General features: G+C 35.5%; 1 protein-coding gene across 1 annotated transcript; it reads right to left on the bottom strand.

Moving 5' to 3' along the window:
* Positions 1-3,509: 3,509 nt before the first annotated feature.
* On the bottom strand, positions 3,510-16,699 carry LOC128856610 (probable cytochrome P450 318a1). The gene is made up of 8 exons (XM_054091920.1): positions 16,287-16,699; positions 12,861-13,052; positions 12,152-12,346; positions 12,021-12,090; positions 11,806-11,938; positions 5,589-5,825; positions 3,907-4,369; positions 3,510-3,851 (listed from the first exon to the last, which is right to left on the bottom strand). The coding sequence occupies exons 1-8, from the start codon at positions 16,432-16,434 to the stop codon at positions 3,673-3,675; spliced, it is 1,617 nt and encodes a 538-aa protein (XP_053947895.1). The 5' UTR covers positions 16,435-16,699; the 3' UTR covers positions 3,510-3,672.
* Positions 16,700-19,593: the final 2,894 nt, after the last annotated feature.

The raw sequence follows: 19,593 nt of genomic DNA on the forward strand, positions 1-19,593 counted from the left end.
ACTTCCTTTAGTGCAGAAATGTGAAGCCCGGTATAAAGAGGGCTCGCTATCAAAATGTGAAAACCAATATGTCTCTGAAACCAAATAACCTAAGGAACTGAAACATGTCACGAATGCATTACTTGTATAAGTATATACCTGCCTTACGGTGAAAAGTGCTAGGTACTGGAAAAGGGGTGTGGCACCTCCCATATAAACTGAAATTTTCCAAATCGTTTTTCTCCAGAACCACAAAAGCTAAGATAATGGCATTTGATACAGTTACACAAATTGCCAATACCTGTCTTATGGTGAAAAATGGTGGGTATTGGAAAAGGGAATTCAGCACCGCCAAAAGAAATTGAAACCTCTAGCTTTCTTCTGGAACCGCTACCTCAGTTAAACTACGAATGCCGCACGCAAGGCGAAAAACATCAGGCATCTGAAAAGAGAGCGTGGCATTGAAACTTAGTAAAAATTTGCTGTAGTATTTTGAAAAAAACTTAAACGAATAGCAGCCTTGGAGTTTAATTATAGGCTGTTTTAAGTTTTATTATTTGCATAATATGCATAAAATATGAAAATAAGAAAAAAAAATTTATTCTTCAACCCCAACAACCTTATCCCTCCAATCCTTACTCCTGCACAAAAAGACAGCACATTACTTGCACTGTGGCTGCTAAAACAAGCAAAAAATAAAGAAAAAGACACAGTTACTTACACATTGCATCAGTGGCGCCAGCAAGTGGAAGCAGGCAATCGCGGTAATAGCGCAGACACACCCAATTTTGCGAAGTCTCCAACCATCTGTGTGATCCTTCTGCCAGAAAAATTTTACACACAGATGCCACTTCAAGCAGTAAGAAGGTGTTGTTCCTAAGCTACGACAGGTGGGCATTCCCACTACTTAGGGCTGTTAGCGGCAGGCTAATCACCTACCCTGTCAGAAAGCAAATATATTAAGGAAACCAATCGAGTGGAGTGAACTAGGGAAAAAATTATATTGTGTAGTTCAATTGAATTAGGGTAAATCCTAGTACTTAAAGTGAGAATTGTTATTAGTAGAATTTTCAATAACGGGCGATGCTAGTTAAAATAAAACAAGAAAATGGCATCAAATTGTTTCGGGCTTTATTATGAAGGTACAAGCGGTCAAGTCGCATTACCACGACGGCCAATTGATGAGCGCTCGCCGTCAAAGCGCCGAGTCGTCAAAATTTTCTTGTACAATTTCGAGCGTTGCATCTTTCGGTACGGTACGGTAAACACTATCAATTTTCATTTAAATGAAAGTGTAAATAAACTAAATTATTGTTATTGGTCACCTAAAGGACAGAACCTACTATTAATGTGGAATAATTGTACCATATTTTTTTGAAAATCGTCGAGGGCAAATAATTTATGTGGACTGTGTTTTTTGTCGGCGCATGCTCATCCATTATTTTCAACCATTATTGAGAAAATATCTTTACTCAGTAGAGCACATGGTTTCAGCAAGGTGGTCCAACACTGCACACGGCCAAAGAGACCATGGCGATACTGCGTGATTCTTCCTTAACAAACTTATAAGCCGTTTCGGTGGCATATCCTGGCCATCAAGGTCGCCCGATCTTGCCTCTATGGACTTTTTTTGTTGGGGTACCTCAAAAGTAAAGTATATGAAACAAGTGCACGGAGTACGGAGGGTATCCTAAGTAAAGGTCAACATTTAGAAGAAATAATTTAAAACAAAAAAATAAAATCCGCACTTGTCTTCTTAATAATAGTTACTGAAATAGACTTTTATCCTTAGTATTTTTTTTTATATTCTTTGAATTCTTACTTCTGCAACCGGAAACCCTATATCATTTCACTATCAATGAATTATCTATCTATCTATCTGATAATCTAAAATTATTGATGATTATTGAGTCATGACTACTACTAGTTAACATCAAAATACAATAGATAGAAAAGTGGGAAAGCAAAGGAAAAGTATATAATGAATATTAAAAAAACTTCATACGAATGACACGCAGTAAAAATTACTTCAGTAAACAATTTTTTTTTTTTGGTTTTAATTAGATACTTTGTATTAAATTATGGGTTACCCATAAGAAGGCTAATTTGAGCGAGAAATTAAATTCGTCCATTGTGATACCATTTTTAGGAAAAAGGAGAGGCCGGAAAAGAGGAAGAGGTAAGCGAGTGAAAGGCTGTACAAATGCTGTTTACGTTTGTGTTACACGCTTCGGACTGATGATGGCATCCAGTTGGCGGATGATATCAATATATGTTTTGCCGCATGCGTAACAGAGCAATGAAAGCGAAGATGTCTATATTTTAGACCCACGAAAACAGGACGGCTGAAAAGAATACACCCTTTTTTGGGTATCGGCTCCTCCTTCTTCATTTTGGGGTTTCACCGAGATTCGAACTTACGTTTTCCGAATGGTAGTCTCACACCAACCCATTTGGATAAGGCGACTGAGAAGAATAAGCCAAGATTTTTCCACTTTACCCTCCAGGCAGCAAAATATACTCGAAGTAATTAAAAGTTTCACCGCATAGATGCCTTACAGGCAATCTCCGAACTTTGTTAGTTTTACTTTCCCTGAGCGCCTCCGTTGAACTGGTCAGCAGAAGAATCTTGCGACCTTATTAGCTGATTATTGCGACCTACTGCTGGCCGAGCTCCTTCTCCTATTTGTGGTGTGCGTCTTAAATTTGTTCCACAAATGGTTGGACCTACAGTTTTAACCCGACTCCGAACGGCAGATGATTTGTTATGAGAAGCTTTTTTATGGCACTGCCTGCCGAGAGGCGACCGCTATTAGAAAAAACTTGTTCTAGTGTGTTGGTCCCTTCCGAATAATAGGATTTATCTAAGTCCGAGAAATAGCCATTCATTTCTACAATCACCTTCTCGTTTAAACATAGTATTTTTCCCGCCAGACATTTCTTTAAATTGGGGAACGAACCAGTAGTCGTCCGAGGGAGTCCTATTTCCATTAATTTTGCGACCATATCTGCTGATGCGTGAGCTGGTAAATTCACCGGTGATCAATTCGTGGTGGAAAAGGAAAATCGCTCGACTTCCTTTATTCAAACGAATGCCAAATACAAATAAATAAACCGATTTGACTGAAATTTGATATGGGCTCTTCCAAGAGATGCTACTAAGTAAGCTAACCTCTGACTTTGCATTTTTCAAACGATCCTCTTATGAGTAAATGCTTATAAACAGTTAGTTGACAATATATAATATAAAGCATAACTGAACGAGTGGTACACAGTGATTAAAGTGGGCCGTACTGTGGTTGAACATTTGCCTCGTTCTGGTCATCTATTCGCCTCTGAGGCTATCGAAAACTTCAAAAAACTTCAGAAAATTTTACTCAAAAGTCGCCATGTGAGCATCTAAGGTGCTGGTGCGCTATAAACTCCAGGTGGTGGTATATTAAGTACAAAAAGTACTTCACCACTCGAATATAAACAAATTTTTTACAAAATATTGTTTTTATTTCAAAAAGAATATTTTATAAGCATTATTAGAAACTAGAGTAGTAAATATAAAATATTTAAGGCATTCAAGTTCGTATAAAATCCAAATGTTTATGTAGATGTCCAAAGCACATTTTTACCTAAGTATATTACTGCGAAAGTTCGTTAGAATGAAAAGGCAACCATGACTAACAACGAAACGATGAACAACTAAGCGTTAGATTCACTGAGCTTCCTTATTTGGAAATTTATACTTTCGCTATTGCCAAACTTCAACGAAATGCCATTTACGAAAATCAAATCTTCCAATTTTATTGAGGTGCCAAATTCAAAGTGATAAATTAATTTCACCAAAAATATTTTAGCCAAGTACATCGAATAACGATTCCCTAAAAAAAAAAAAGAAATTCAAACATAGACAAAATTCAAACACTTACAACTTACCTATACAGTAACGCAATCCTTTGGCAAATGGCACAAACGCGTATGGATGACGTCCCGCCGAACCTGTACTTCCGGATGCAAAGTGTTCGGGATGGAATTCTTTGGCATGGGCGCCCCAAAATTTTGTATCACGTTGCATATTGAAAACATCAAATACGAGTGCTGTGTCTTTTGGCACTTTTACTCGTCGCGTTGTACCGCCGGCACCAGATACTAGTTGCAAATAAAAATCTCGGCTCACCGCGCGCATATTAAATGGAACAGTAGTGAGTAGGCGTAACGATTCGTATACAATGGAATCGAGGTAAGTCATTTGTAACAACTGCGTTGGATCGATATTAAATATTTGTGATTGTTTGGGAAAAGTTGTTGTGATTTCCTCCCGTAATTTACGCTGACAATCCTCATGCATCGCCAGAAGGAGCACAGTGACTAAAACACTGGTAGAAATCGTTTCAAATGACTTATGAAGAAAAAAAGAAGAAAAAATGAGTTATGCATTACTATAAAATTCATACTCATAAAGATGTACATACAATATACAAAACAGAGAAAATTTTTTCGAAAGGTAAAAATTTATAAAAAAGTATATTTCGTGATATGCACGGAACTAAATATGGTGGTGCAATCACTTGCAGTGGACAACTTCTATCAGAATTCATGAGAGGTATGTTATAAAGGGTTTTCCAGTAAGAGGTGTTATTTTGACATTCAAGGAAAAATGCTATTTTTCAATACAAATCATCGGGTGTTTATTTCATTATAAAGAGGAAAGTATGCCGTTAATAGTGGAAAACAACATCAGACAAATGACCACCACGACCACGCTTACAGGACAATATCCTTTCCGTGACATTTTCCATAACCGAATTGTAAACTGGCTGCCCTATGTCCTCGATAGCCTCACGAATTCCATCATTGAGGTCTTGAATCGACCCTGGGCTGTTCGCGTAGACCTTGTTGAAAACAAACGTTGTCCAGATCAATACCATCCAAATTCGGCCATAAAAAATCGTTAATTATCTCTCGATAGCGCAATCCATTGACCTGTAACACCTGTTATTGGAAAACCCTTTGTGTACAAGGCTAAAAAGCATCTTTATGTCATAAATGCAAACATAAACAACAGGAATTCTAAACTAATTTGTTGTTTACCCGAATTTCAATTAAAGTGTTCGTAAATTTGTTCAAAGTAAGCAAAACTCTTCATGGAAATGCATGGAATGGGAATGGAACTACCGAACTTCATCAATTTCTCGCATTTTGAGCGTACACTTGACCTAAAAATTGTCTTAGTGTCAAAAATACATAATTTTTGAACGGTTTTTTGACAAAAGATCATATTTGCCATAAATCTTCCTATATAAGCCTAATTCGACACCGCACCTTTGCCTTTCCCGAAAATGAATTTTCCGATGCATGGAAAGCGTGTTGTGTACGTAAAAGATATGTACTGACCTCACAAAGAACATCCCGGGCGTCAGTTTAGTAAAACATACATTTCACATACATTTACGCCATGAAAATATCTGTATTATTATTACTAAAGCTAAGCTACTAGCAGCTAGAAACCATCGACCTGAAAATCTTTATATTGAGTCGTTTGGGTATTATATTGATTAAAATAAATCTCTAAATGTACGCAAATTTACGCAAACACTTTTATGAAAGATCTTACTCACCACCATCAGCATGGATAGCGCCTCATCCATAACATCCTCCATTCGCAGTTCGCCGGTATCGACCATATGGAATATTTGCTCAATAAAAATACGCCTTCGATTTGTACTTCCTGCAATCTTGGCATCCTTTGGATCTTCTGCGCCATCAGTGTTTCTTGAATCTGCATCATTGGTGCCAATATTCGAAATATTGCTCTGACTTCCTGCCTTCCACTCAGCATGCTTTTTTTGTACGATCTAGATGCATGTGTATATGTGCAAATAAAGTTGATTTAATTCGTTATTGATCACTATTTTAAGTGATTTTTATGAGATTAGCAGCTAAATATTATCTTTCATATAAGACAAAACAAAAACAGATTATATATACATATATATATATTATATTAGGGCGGGTCGATTTAAAAATCGCTCATTGCTCTGTGAAAATCGTATTCTAGGGATCAAAATAAGAAACTTTGCCGAAGGAACCATACCTCTAAAATGAATTCTGATGTCCCCCATTTCAAAATATCACCATTTTTGGCCTTTACATGAAAAAATCAGCTAAATGGCTATGTTTTTTCTTTATTTTTATTTATTTATAACAATATTTATTATTTATTTATAATAATATCTATTTTTTCTCTTAAGAAATTTATTTAGTCAGAACATATGTAAATGAAAAAATTAATTTAAGTGAGTTATAGAAAAGAATCTAAAAAGTTCGACCCAAATTGGGGGACATCAGAATTCGTTTTAGAGGTATGGTTCCTTCGGCAAATTTTTTTATTTTGATCCCTAGAATTTGATTTTCACAGAACAATGGGCGATTTTTTTGCCTCCCCACAAATCGACCCGGCCTAATATATATACCTATACTCGTACTTTATACGTTTACAAAAATAAAAACATATCATTAATACATCAACTCCAAAAAAAAATTAATAAGTGAAAAAGCTATCGTTGTTTTTGTGGAGCACGAGTCCCTTGCGGTGGACTTCGCAAGTCTTTGAAGATTCATCTGAAATCAATCGAACAAGAGAAACTATAATAGTTATAGTAGATAATCTTGTGCCTTATCGAAGTTTTTTTTTCAAAATTAATAATATGGCGGCCTCAGGAAATATTTTTCAGATGTTCGAAAAAAACCGACAATTAATTGGTAAAAAAATGGAAATTTTTGAAAAAATAAGTTTTTTATATTTTTCAAAAGCAGTATAAATTTTATTGAAATCTACCAAACGGTTTTTAAATTACAGTGATCACCATTGAAAAAAACATAGTTTTGAGAAAAACGCATTTAAAGTTTTTGTTTGTTTTTGCCCGAGCGCCCTTTGTTAATTGTTAAAAAACTCGAAAAGTATTTGACGAATTCACTTCAAATTTTCACACAATATTTTGAAGATATCATACTTTAAGAAAATATAAAAAAAAACTCAATTTTTGAAAATTCTGACTACCCCTAACCAACCACTTAAGAAAATAGAAAGGTTACCAAGGCTACCCAAATATTTTACACTATAATAAAATTTTAATTTCCCTGGAAGAAATAATAAAAACAAAAATCTGTCTTTAAAAAAATGCTTAGTATTTCGTAGCACCTCCTGCATGTTTTAGGACTTCTTCACATCTTTGATGTATTTAATTTAATAAATTTGCACATTTATCCGAAGAAATGGAGTATAAGACTTTTAATTATGGCTCCACATTTCTTCCCTATTTGTGGCTTTGAAAGGTCCGATTATATTTTTCAGTTCTGCCCAAAAATGCTCAATTGGGTTTAAGTACTTGTATGTAATAAAATAGAGTCATAATTTCGAACAAAAATTATTTAGTATGCTGTTACTCCCAAATATGTTGTTTGTCTCTTTCTTGTAAGTCAGAAGTATGGAAAAAAGAGGATAGGCAAATCATCGTATCGCGTTATAAACGCAACCAACGATCGCTTTGCTCGAATACAGAGTAACAAGAAATAATAAACGACGACAGTGCTACGGATTCATATAAAATGTCGGCAAAAATAGGCAGCGAAATGTGGGCGAAAATCAAAATTGTTTTTTTTTACTGATTTTATATTTCCGATGAAATTAAGACTAAGAAGAAAATTAAAAAATGTTTCTTTCTGAATTATTCGATCCGAATATTGCCAAACATTTTGTAATTGAAACTCTATGTCATTAATTATTTAATTTTTAAGTCAGGACTCGTTTTTTAGTCACTACTTTGCTAATTTCGATGCATGCTTGGGATCGTTAGCCGGTATAAACTCCCATCTTAGAGATATTTCTTCTATTGCGTAAAAAAGCGTAACCATATCCAATATTTGTATATAGTCCATCGCACCATTTTGCTTTTTGTCCGAAATATAGGACCTACTCTTTCCTTCGAATAACATCCCCACACCATTATTGATTTGCCACCGTGCTTTATTGCTTTTCCCTATATCTAGGGTCAAATGCTGGACTTGTGGGACGTCGAACGTATTATTTTCCGTCAGATCCAAACATATTTATTTTTGCTTAATCCGTCCATAGCAAATTTTTCCAGCTTCGACGGAAGAAGTGTTTTCTTGCAAAGTGACGCCTTTTTTGTTTCTGTAAACTCAACAACTCGGCCGCCGTAGCCGAATGGGTTGGTGCGTGGCTACCCTTCGGAATTCAGAGAGAACGTAGGTTCAAGTCTCGGCGAACCACCAAAATTAAGATAAAGTTTTTTCTAATAGCGGTCGCGCCTCGGCAGAGAATGGCAGACGTCCGAGTGTATTTCTGCTATGAAAAAGCTCCTCATAAAAAATATCTGCCGTTCGGAGTCTGCTTGATATTGTAGGTCGCTCCATTTGTGGAGGGCCAGAACCAAAAAAGGGTGTAGGCACCAATTATATATATATATATGTATACGGCACTCTTCTTTCTTTAATATGGCTTATACCAGCCTGTACCAACTGTCCAAACTTGTAACTTACTAATTTAGCTCCGTTTAAACATAAAAGTTTTAATTTTGCTATAACGTATGAGTTTTTTGTTGTATATTACCTTCCTAGAGTTTCGCGTTTTTCGAGCCTGACTAATTTTGAAAAGCACTATTTTTAATCAGTAAGGGGCTAATATTTTATTTATTAAGTGCACAACTAAGTTCTCGCTGTTTTTTTGATGAAAATATAACTTTATTCTGAAAAAAATTATTACAAGTGAATCATTGAAAGTATTACCCATCGCTGGCTACTACTTTTCCCCATCTTTCTGGTAGATTTCGTATACCATCTTGAGGATTTCCACGGATCAAGCCATTTTGTGATGTCTTCATATGAATGGAACTGCTGGTCAGCTAGACCATGTGCCATCGATCGGAACAGGCGATATTCGGACAACGCAATATCTGGAGAATATGGCGGGTGGGGTAGAATTTTAACGGGTTTGGCAACTTGAGGCCGAGCGTTGTCGTGCTGTAGAATTACAATATCATACCTCTCCGCGTATTGCGGCCGCTTCTCGCGCAGTGCTCGGCTCAATCGCATCAATTGAAGTCGATACCGATCCCTAGTGATGGTTTTGCTTGGTTTTAACAGTTCATAATAAATTACACCAACTTGGTCTCACCAAATACATAGTACAACCTTCGCAGCGCATGTATAGTATAACGTAGAAGCATGACCGGGCAGTCCCCATGACTTTGTTTTCTTTGGATTGCTGTAATGAATCCATTTTTTATCACCCGTCACTATGCGATGAAGAAAACCCTTCCTTTTTCGCCGCTGGAGCAGTTGTTCACAGGCGAAAAAACGACGTTTAACATCCCTTGGTTTTAACTCATAAGGAACCCAAGTCCCCTGTTTCTGAATCATTCCCAAAGCATGCAATCGCTTGGAAATGGATTGGCGGGTAACTCCTAATACTGAAGCAAGCTCTTCTTGCGTTTGACACGGATCCTCATTGAGCAAACCCTCCAATTCAGCGTCTTCAAAGGTTTTTGGCCTTCCTTCACGCGGGCGGTCGTCAACATTATAGTCACCGTCTTTGAACCGACGGAACCAATCTCGGCACGTTGTTTGACTTGAAGCAGCATCTCCGCAAACTTTTTGTAGCTTTCGATGCGCTTCAGCCGCCGTTTTTTTCGAATGAAAGAGGAAAATCAACATTTAGCGCAAATGACGATTATTCGGCACAAAATCAGATATTTCCACAAAACCAAAAGTATATGTTACCAAAACAAAATCAGTAATGTGTCGAAGCAGTTTGTTTACCATATGTCTAAGCTTGGTTTATGACGTTTAGGTTATGTTAGCACACACTGCTGGCGGTATCTATTGACAAACAGCGGGAACTTTATTTTAAGTTTATTATTTAATGAAGTACTATAAACGTTATTTTTGTTTTAATACACACTTGCATTTGGGGATTTCTTAGAACGAAGAATTTATTTTTGATATCTATTTTTTATTTAAAGAAACACAAGGTGGCGCTGCAAAACATATTATAGGTATGTATTTTTTATTATTGCAGTAGAAAATAAGTCGGCATATACTTTTTGTTATAACTAAATCAAACTAAAACTTGCAAAAAAAAAGTTGTATTATATTATTTATTTTTAATTACACTAGTCTACAAGGAAAAGTATCCGAAATAATTTAAACTAATATCTGCTTCTCTGTCCATGCAAAATTCGGATTGATAACTAAAATTAATTTATTAGTTTGAGTTTTTACGATAATCGTATCTTTCGTGTTTAATGGAACTAGGCCGACAAAATTTAACCAACATTCAGACCCAGAAACCAGACTATATATTTCCGAAGGTTTATGATGCGCTGAATCCAAATCTGGCCTCAGAATTGCTCTATCAGCTCTGGTTTTCGAGATATCCTAACCTAAAAGTGCAAAAAACACCATTTTTGCCCATATTTGAGGTTATGTAGCCTTGCAGATGTTTTCTTTCACCAAAATTAAAGGATGACATCTTTAAATACAATCCTTCTTTTTTCAAATGGCGTTTTGTTTGCTCAAATATCATTTTTTTTCGCAGAGATATCGCATTTTGAAATTTTCATGTTTCGAAATTTTCCTACACCTGAAAATCGATTAAGATAACATAGACATGATATATCAGGGCAAGTGGAACGTTTCAATGTTAGCGGATTACTGCTGGACTATTCATCGAGATACTCCAGAAGCAGAGTACAAAAGGGCAGCGAAGAAACCACGTCGCAATTCTACTAATGAATAAAATAACGGTATAATTTCTGTTATTTTTTCAAAAAACTTTAAAATTTTTTTTTTAAGAAATGGAAACTAATTAAAAAAATATAATTGTAATTTCGTATGCAGTATGTCAACATAAATAAAAAAAGCTACTTACACAAGAAAATACTTTTTCAAAATCAAAATTTGTATACTAGTGTTATTATTATTTCTTTTTGTACAACTAACAACATATTTACAATTACTTTCACTTTGGTTCAGGCAAACATCTAACAGAAGTGTACGCGCCAATTATTTATTTATTTTTTTGGGTTTAAATATTTTTTACGTTGAACACGTGGTGTTTTTTCTCTACTCTCTATCTTCTATACAAATCTTTTTGTGAACAGGTTATATTTGTTTAACTATTTAGTAAGTCGTTAAGTTATTAGCAACTTTATTCACTTAATGTCATTTTAGCAAGTTCTAAATTAATTATTTCGATCGCCCCGCCATTCGTGAATTATACAAATATAAAATTGGGCGGGAGCCCTTGACCGAAGAAACCCCGAAACCCAGAAACCTCGGCTGCCATGAACATAATTCCCTTCTGGACCCGTAACAGGTCAAACTCGTACTTTTTCAGAACAGGCCCAGTCGTTCCCCAAATATGTCCGCATGACACTAACCACTTCTTAACATTTCCCCTTAAAGTCCCTTATCCATTACACATTTTCCTCTGTAAAATTTCACCTCTGTCGAAACAACCTGTTTTCTAGATCTACCGTTAGATAAGCCAAACGACGATGGCTGATGGCAGAGTTTTACAAAAACCCTATATTTTTTAGTTTCTTTTCATTACCCTATGTACATTCAAGAAATGCCGTTTTATTTGGACTTTCATTACTTTGCAGACCTCGCGCATTGAGTGCCATTTTTGAGTTGCTAGTCGGCGTAATAAAGTCATGCGGTAATTTTAATTTTACAGAGATGCACTCAGTCAACCACTGGTTTCGCTTATGTCCTTAGTATCTAGGTAAAAAATTGGCAAAAAACACTTACAATTTTCACAAACTCCTCTAAATGTTTCATAAGTTCTTGGCTGCGTTTGTAGTTCTTAGTATCCAGCAGATAAAATATAAAATCCACTTGCAACCAAGGTTTTGTGCCCTTCAATGCTGATATATCCATGAGCCTTGTCGTATTAAAAATATTGAATTTTGCACAGAATATCAACTAATTCTATTAATTTCCTAAACATTCCATTAACTACTTACTCGCTGTAGGTCCTTGCAATACCCTGTGTGTCTGCAGCTGTAAAGTTGGTTTCCGTGCCCATTGTTGTTTCTAGAGGATATTCACAAGAGTATTCAATATTTGTCTGCTATTTGCATAGAATGACACTTACGACATGAGACCTCAAGCACTGCTCTGCAAAACATTTCGTCTAGAATATTAAATTGCACATTGTCCCCCAATAACTCCGTATCGAATTTGTGCACCAATTGATTTCCGACCGTATTAAAGGTGTCAATGAAGCTTAGTAAGACTTTAGAACCGAAAGCTGGGTCCAACTGTCTACGCCGAGATTTCCACGCAGCTCCTTGATTTAAAGGTGTTATAAATATTAATCTTCTTTATATATGTACACATACACTGCGTTAAAAACCATAACAGAAACTTGGTGATACATTTCTTTATGAAAATATAATTCATTTTATTACCAAAATCATATAAATCCAAGTTTCAAACTTTGCGTAAATATAAAACAAAACTCAACCAATTTCCATTAACCTCTCACTATTTTCAATTTCTAAAAATGTCCAATATGCAGTTTTATATTCAATTGAGTTTTATTATAACATAATTTCATTATATATAAATATAATAATTAAAATACATTCTTTATAAAGAGAGAATGCACAATACCGCCTGCAAAAAAAAATTAATTTCCAAAATCAATTCGATTTTTGAGCTACTTGAAACTTGCACTTTGTTATACTAAAACTACTAAAATTATAAAAGAAATACATAAATAAATTGTCAAAGCTTGTCAATAAGTCCTTGTGGTATAGTTATTTAATGCAGTATATTCATTCATTTATTGAACGGCAAACCTTTAGCATGTAATAAGCCTCGACGTAAGCAAAATCCATTTTGAAAGAAAGATTTATCTATACATTCGGGTGCATTGAAAAATTGTTCCATAGTCGCAGGGTCGTCGACGTAAATCACAGTTTTATTGCCGAATACAATGGCCAGCGGACGTTGAAAATGGGGTCGTATGCGGGAAACGGCCTGCAATAGTTCTGGAAAAAAAAAAACAATAAATAAAATAAATGCACTGCTGCTCACAGGTTTATCCAAATGCAAAAATGTTTATGGACCATAGCTTGCTTTGAAACTGAGAGGTCTTTCACGTTCGCCCTCAGTAACTACTTATACCTTCTGCTCAAATATTTATGAACGAGACGTTATCAATAAAACGGTCCGCAGATGACATATGGCAAAAATAATTTTTTTGTTTTTTGGTAGGACTGTTATAAGCTTACATGGCAAATTTCAGCGTGATATGTCACATAGTTTGTTTTCTGTGCTACTGTAAACAAGTCAAGCTCGAGTGTGTTCTTCGAATTCTCTTTTATGACTTCAATTGTCTCAAAATGTTTTCCACGGAGCGGCAACTTGAGCTTGGGAAACAGGAAAAAGTCACATGGAGCCATATCAGGCGAATACGGTGCTTGCGGAACGATATTAACATTATTTTTGTTCATTATATAACCATTTTTCGGTATTTGTCTTTGCATGTTAATTTTCAAAATTATAGTGATCAGAATTCACTTAGACAGCTGATGGCAAGCTCGTCAAGGCAAAAAACTCTGAAGAATTTAAAACAATACTAAATTTTGAATAACTATGTATGTTTCTTATTTCAGAGATTGAATAACTAAGCAAATTTTGTAGCATATGCGTTTTCAATAGAGTGGTTAGTTTCAGTAGTATAAATGATCAAGAGGATTTACTAATTGAGTTAATTTGATCTTGACTGAGTGTAGGAAAGTATCTTTATTCGTAATTGGTAGCGGTGTTGAACCGACTAATTTGGCTTTAATTTTTTTTTTGGTTTCAACCAAGTAGGAACATTCAACAAGGAATATGTTGACTCGATTTTCGTCTTTACATTACCAGAATATATCAACTATTTAAAGGCGCACCTGAGTTTAAATACAAATTTGTTGTGGTTATATTTAAAAACCCTATGCAAAAATACTGATAGACTTAGGGCGAACTTTACTACCAATCTGTTACATGCGATATGATTTCTGCCTACACGACAAGACTCCTACATTTTTATGTCATGACATAACTTTACTTTGAACTTTTTCATGAGAGAAACTTATACGGATCATCTGACAGTGGCTAACAGTCATTAGATCGCAACGTTTGTTACTAAACTTCGTCCTTTTGACGAAGCCTCACAAAATGTTCTCCTTCATAGTGTAAATTTTTAAAAAATTAACAAATTTGTTGGTAGGTTTTTACTGTTCGTGAAGGATCCATCCACATTTTCATTCTACATTTGAACTTACAACATAACATATGACAGCATTCAAATTATGTACTAATTTTATACTTTATGGAAAATTTGTTTTCAATATTGTTATTTTCGCTTTCCTTCTACACTTAAAATATTGAGAGTTAACATAAGATGTCCGTTGTGGATTATTACATAGTTAAGTAACTTATGCAAATATATGGAGTTTGTCATCCAACATTAACTGTTACTGAAAGCAAAAAGAAATTAAGATTGATTTCAATATATTTTTTACTATGAAATCGAAGACAGGTCCGTGGCATGGGCTGAATTTTTAAATCAAATCTCCCAAAGAATTCGAGACATGGAAATCATCACAAATACGTAAAATGTGCTGTTAAAAAGGAATTAGAGGGTTATAAGGTTACACAAATATATTCACAAAATATTCCATTATGAGTATTTTTTCACAAATAGCGACTAATAAAAACCCCAAAAAAAGTAATAATAATGGGAATGTATGTATGTATGTATGTTTGCATTACACTTAATTCGTTTCATATCGCTTCTGTGCCTCTTTTTTTCGTCGGTAAATAGCCGTGACAGGCCGTCATCGATATTTTCATCACACACCTTGCATTCGGAGCTATTGGGTAGGAAATAAGTTCATAGCGATTTTATATTTTCTTTTTTAGTTTACAACAAATTGTTTGCTGTTTGGCAAAGCGAAGGTATTCGTTCGATAGAACTCTTTCTGCTCTATAAAACTATGTTACTTATATTTTTGAGTAATTTAATTTTTTATTGATTTTAAGGCTTAGAAATGGAATACTCAGGAGGCAAAAATCAACATTTTCAACACCTGCTCTTCTTTGATTTTCATCGAGGTAAAAAAGCTGCCGAAGCATCTCGGGACATTTGCGACGTGTGTGGCGAGTCCGCACGAAAATGGTTTACAAAGTTCAAAAATGGCGAAATGGGGATGAGAAATGGTGCCTATACATCAATATGAAGCAAAGAAATGAATGGATGGCTCCAGGAGTTACGCCAAACCCGAGAGTCAAGCCAGATCTTCATTCAAAGAAGATCGTGATATATGTTTGGTGGGACTGGGAGGGCACGGTGCACTGGGAAATGCTCAAAAAGAATGCGACGGTCAACAAGGAGCTCGACATGCCCAGCTACACCGCGTGAATTAGGCTATGCGACTGAAAAGATCTGATCGACATGGCCAAAACATACTCCTTCACGACAACGCCAGGCCCCATGTTGCACAAGTTATCAAAGCCGCACTCCAAGAGCTCGAATGGGAGGTCCTTCAGCATCCGCCGTATTCTCTGGACCTTGTACCGATCGACTACCATCTTTTCCACTCCTTGTCAAACCATATGAGGGGCCTTCGGTAATAAAGGTAACGCGTGAAGGTCAAAATAAAGATTTCTATGAAAATAATTTTTTATTTAATAAAAAAGTTATTCAAAAATAAAATTTGATGCTCAATTTTGTGTCACCAAGTATATTGTTTTCCAAAATATTTTTACTCCACTAACAACCATCACGATCGCCATCGTTCTGAAAACTAATTTCTCTCATCAAAAAATTGCGTAGTCCATTAAAAAAAATAAAAGTGGGAAATAAATGTTATATTTCAATTTAACGACAAGCTCATGCAAAAATTATACAAAAACTTTTCTCACTACCAAAACGAAGAGTATCCGCAAGAGAAACAAGCCAGCTGAGATTAGCAGAGCACTCCAAAATAAAACAGCGTCTTGGTTTTGACGAAGATTAGTAATGTCGAGCAAAATAAGCTGGTTTCTACTGCTTCATGTCAGTAAAGTTGGAATTGAACCCATTACACTAGGACTGACAGCCGATAAGTCAAAATGAAGCTTGCGTACTTTTTATTAATTTAACATTTTTAGCAGAGAATTTTCAAAATTGTTAAATTGAAGGAAGTATTGTTACATGAATTTACTATTGCTTTGTTTTTGTATCAGCACTCAACTTTTTGGTTCCAAATAGAACAGGAAAATAAACCATAAGTATGGCTGTTGCAGCATACCACGCCATCCATTGAGGCGCCATACCAGCAACCAGGCATTGCGTTGCCACCATATAATGAAGAATATCAACAATAATAAAGCCAATAGCATTATTTGCACCACCGCACACAGACTGATAAGTAACGAATTTTCGAAATTGGTTTTGAATTCACCTAACTAATTAATTGCACTTTGTAAGCAAACAACGATGCCACATTCAATTGTCGTTTGACCGTTTATAGACACCTGAACAACGAATGCACATGCGTGTATATATTTTTATTGTTTTCGCCGAAATTATTGGAGAAACTGTTTTCATCACATCTAATTGAAAAATACCATAATTTCGGTGCACTATAAGTTGTTGCCGACCGCCAAGAAGATACCGCACTAACTGAAAAGTAATTTTGTTTTCTACCAGCTTTTATACTTTGCTACTTGAGCAGGCATTAAAGTATCGGATATATATATGTATATGTATGTATATATATATATAAATATAAATAATATAATTTTAGAATGCACATATAATTTTTGAAGTGCCTTTCTGAAGCCATTTGATGACACATAGAACTAATAAGGTGTGGTTTTGAAATTCTCAATATTTTTATGTTTTTGATAATAATTGCTTTGAGTATTGCTGTGGCTACTATTATACGCATATAGTGGATAATGCAGGTATTTTATTTATTTATTAACAACCAAAAAATATAGCACTTCTCACAAACTAACAAAGGGAACGCGTTAAAATGAATGCGTTCGAATATGAATACAGAATCAATAGCACCACGTATTATGATATGTAGAAAAAAAATTGGTTAGAGGAAAATCGGTCTGTTGTGTACTTCAACCTTCTAACTGGCAAAGTTGGGATCCTAAAGGGCAAAGCCTTATATTTTTTTAGTATAATAGGGATCTAAGAACGTCCAAAAGTCATTATTCAAGGTTTTGTGGTTTTTGTATGCCTACAATTGAAAACTATTTTAAGTCCGCATCAGGGCAGCCTTGCCGGTTTAGGTCAATAAACACAAAGCAAAAAATAGTCATATGTAAGCTATACTTAAAATTTAAAACAAATTAGAGTGAATTCAATTAAATGTTTTCCTTTTTAATTTCCTATTATAAGAATCCAAAACTCAGTTTTTATTTACAGAAGAGTGCAAATTTAGCTTACATTCGGCTCAAAAGCATTGCATCTCTAAAGTTTTGGAAAGCCAGGCAGGTCGATGCTCAGCTCTTTTTCCCACTCTTCGGTTCTCATCCATATGTGCTGAGCTTATACGATCAGTATAACGATTGATAGCAGAAGCCACGAAACCAGCAATAATACTTTCCCGGAACTCAGGCAATTTCAATAACTTCTCTTCTTCCGCCGATTTATTTAAGTCATTTAGTTTTTCCGAATGCAGTGGCCCATACAAAATGTACGCATTTGTCGCAGCCATATCAACAAAATGATAAAAAAGGAGGTTGTATGTAAAGTCGGTTTACTAACGATAACGTGACAACGTCATAAGACAATACTGATTGAATGGTTGCAATTTTCAAAAGAAAATTTTAATTTTATTTGTTTGATAGATATTTTGTATGGATAGAGAGGAGGAGGTAAATGGAATTGCAATGGAATAGGTCAAGTTACATTTACACAAACGTGAAAAATGACGAAACATTTATCAAATTCATGAAAGATATGTTCAATTTCGATTGTGCATCAGACGTTAATAAGTCAACAACACTAAGAGGCACCATCATCGATTTGACTTTTTCAAGACACAATACACTCGAAACACTCCCTTTCATTTCCTACTTTTCGTATCATCGTCCTATTATTATTAAAACCACTCGTATTATAAACGGCCGCCGTAGCCGAATGGGTTGGTGCGTGACTACCATTCGGAATTCACAGAGAGAACGTAGGTATCTCGGTGAAACACCAAAATTAAGAAAAAGTTTTTCCTAATAGCGGTCGCCCCTCGGCAGGCAATGGCAAACCTCCGAGTGTATTTCTGCCATGAAAAAGCTCCTCATAAAAATATCTGCCGTTCGGAGTCGGCTTAAAACTGTAGGTCCCTCCATTTGTGGAACAACATCAAGACGCACACCCCAAAAGGAGGAGGAACTCGGCCAAACACCCAAACAGGGTGTATGCGCCAATTATATATATATATACAATATATATATTATAAAGAACTAGTCGTCAGAAATTATAAATTCAGTAAGGGTGATGATCATACAATTGGTTTTATTTTAAATTCTTCAAGTAAATCAAATTAATAATCCTCATAGAGAAATGGTTCATTACCATGCACAGAGGAAGAAGGCATATGTAAATACAAGTATGTGAATTTATATACAAATGCGCATATACATACATATACATACATATATATGCTCACTCAAGTAGGAGAGAGCCAGATGTCGAGCGTTGCCGAATGCGGGGGCCGATTGTGCCTCTTTGTCATTCGTTCCGCGCTCTCGCTTGCAGTTCAAGCAAGGTAACGCCGCATGAGCAAGATAACGCCGCATGAGCAAGGTAACGCCGCATTTTTTGGTGCGTGCAGCCGGCTACATCGAATTATAAGACGTTATCACGTCAAAAAAAATCACGTCATTGTTACAATTCTCGGACAATCGACATCTATGTGCAGATGAAGGGATGTCAGCTGGGCCAGCAATTTCAAGAGACGGGAATTGAGAGTGGGGTATTTTTATTAGCTTTACGGCTGTGGAAGTAGATTCTATACCTTCACCATCAATTAAACTCGGTAAGCGGTTAAAATAAATAAGTCAGACCTTTCGTTCATCTCTCGCAAGCATTCCGAGATTTTTTTTACGTCCTGCGGAGTGATTTCTTCTGGCTTGTAATTCAGTTCTTCCAACTCATCATCACTTACGCCATATGTGACCAAAGCCAGAGCGATATAGCAACTAATAATAATAATAATAACTCTTCATCACTACTAAAATCTTCATCATCTTCATCTAACTTTAACCAAATTTTAACTAAACAGGCAAGACTGCCTTCAGGCGGTCTTAACGCATTTGCTTTTAAAACTACAATTAACTTACTTTTCCTTACACAATATACTCAGTTCTGCCATAAGTTCTCTTACAAGTTAAGTCCGTTAAAAATGTGAAATTATAATACTTTTTTAATGAATTTAGCTCCACCGTTCCGCTTACACCACTCACGGTTTCCATGGATATTGACGTTGCTGCTCAAAGCAAAGATTGTTTGACACTCTCCAAATTTTGTTGAGGTCTTCGACA

The sequence above is a fragment of the Anastrepha ludens genome, chromosome 3 (genome assembly GCF_028408465.1).
Source record: "Anastrepha ludens isolate Willacy chromosome 3, idAnaLude1.1, whole genome shotgun sequence".
In the NCBI taxonomy this organism is placed as follows: Eukaryota; Metazoa; Arthropoda; class Insecta; order Diptera; family Tephritidae; genus Anastrepha; species Anastrepha ludens.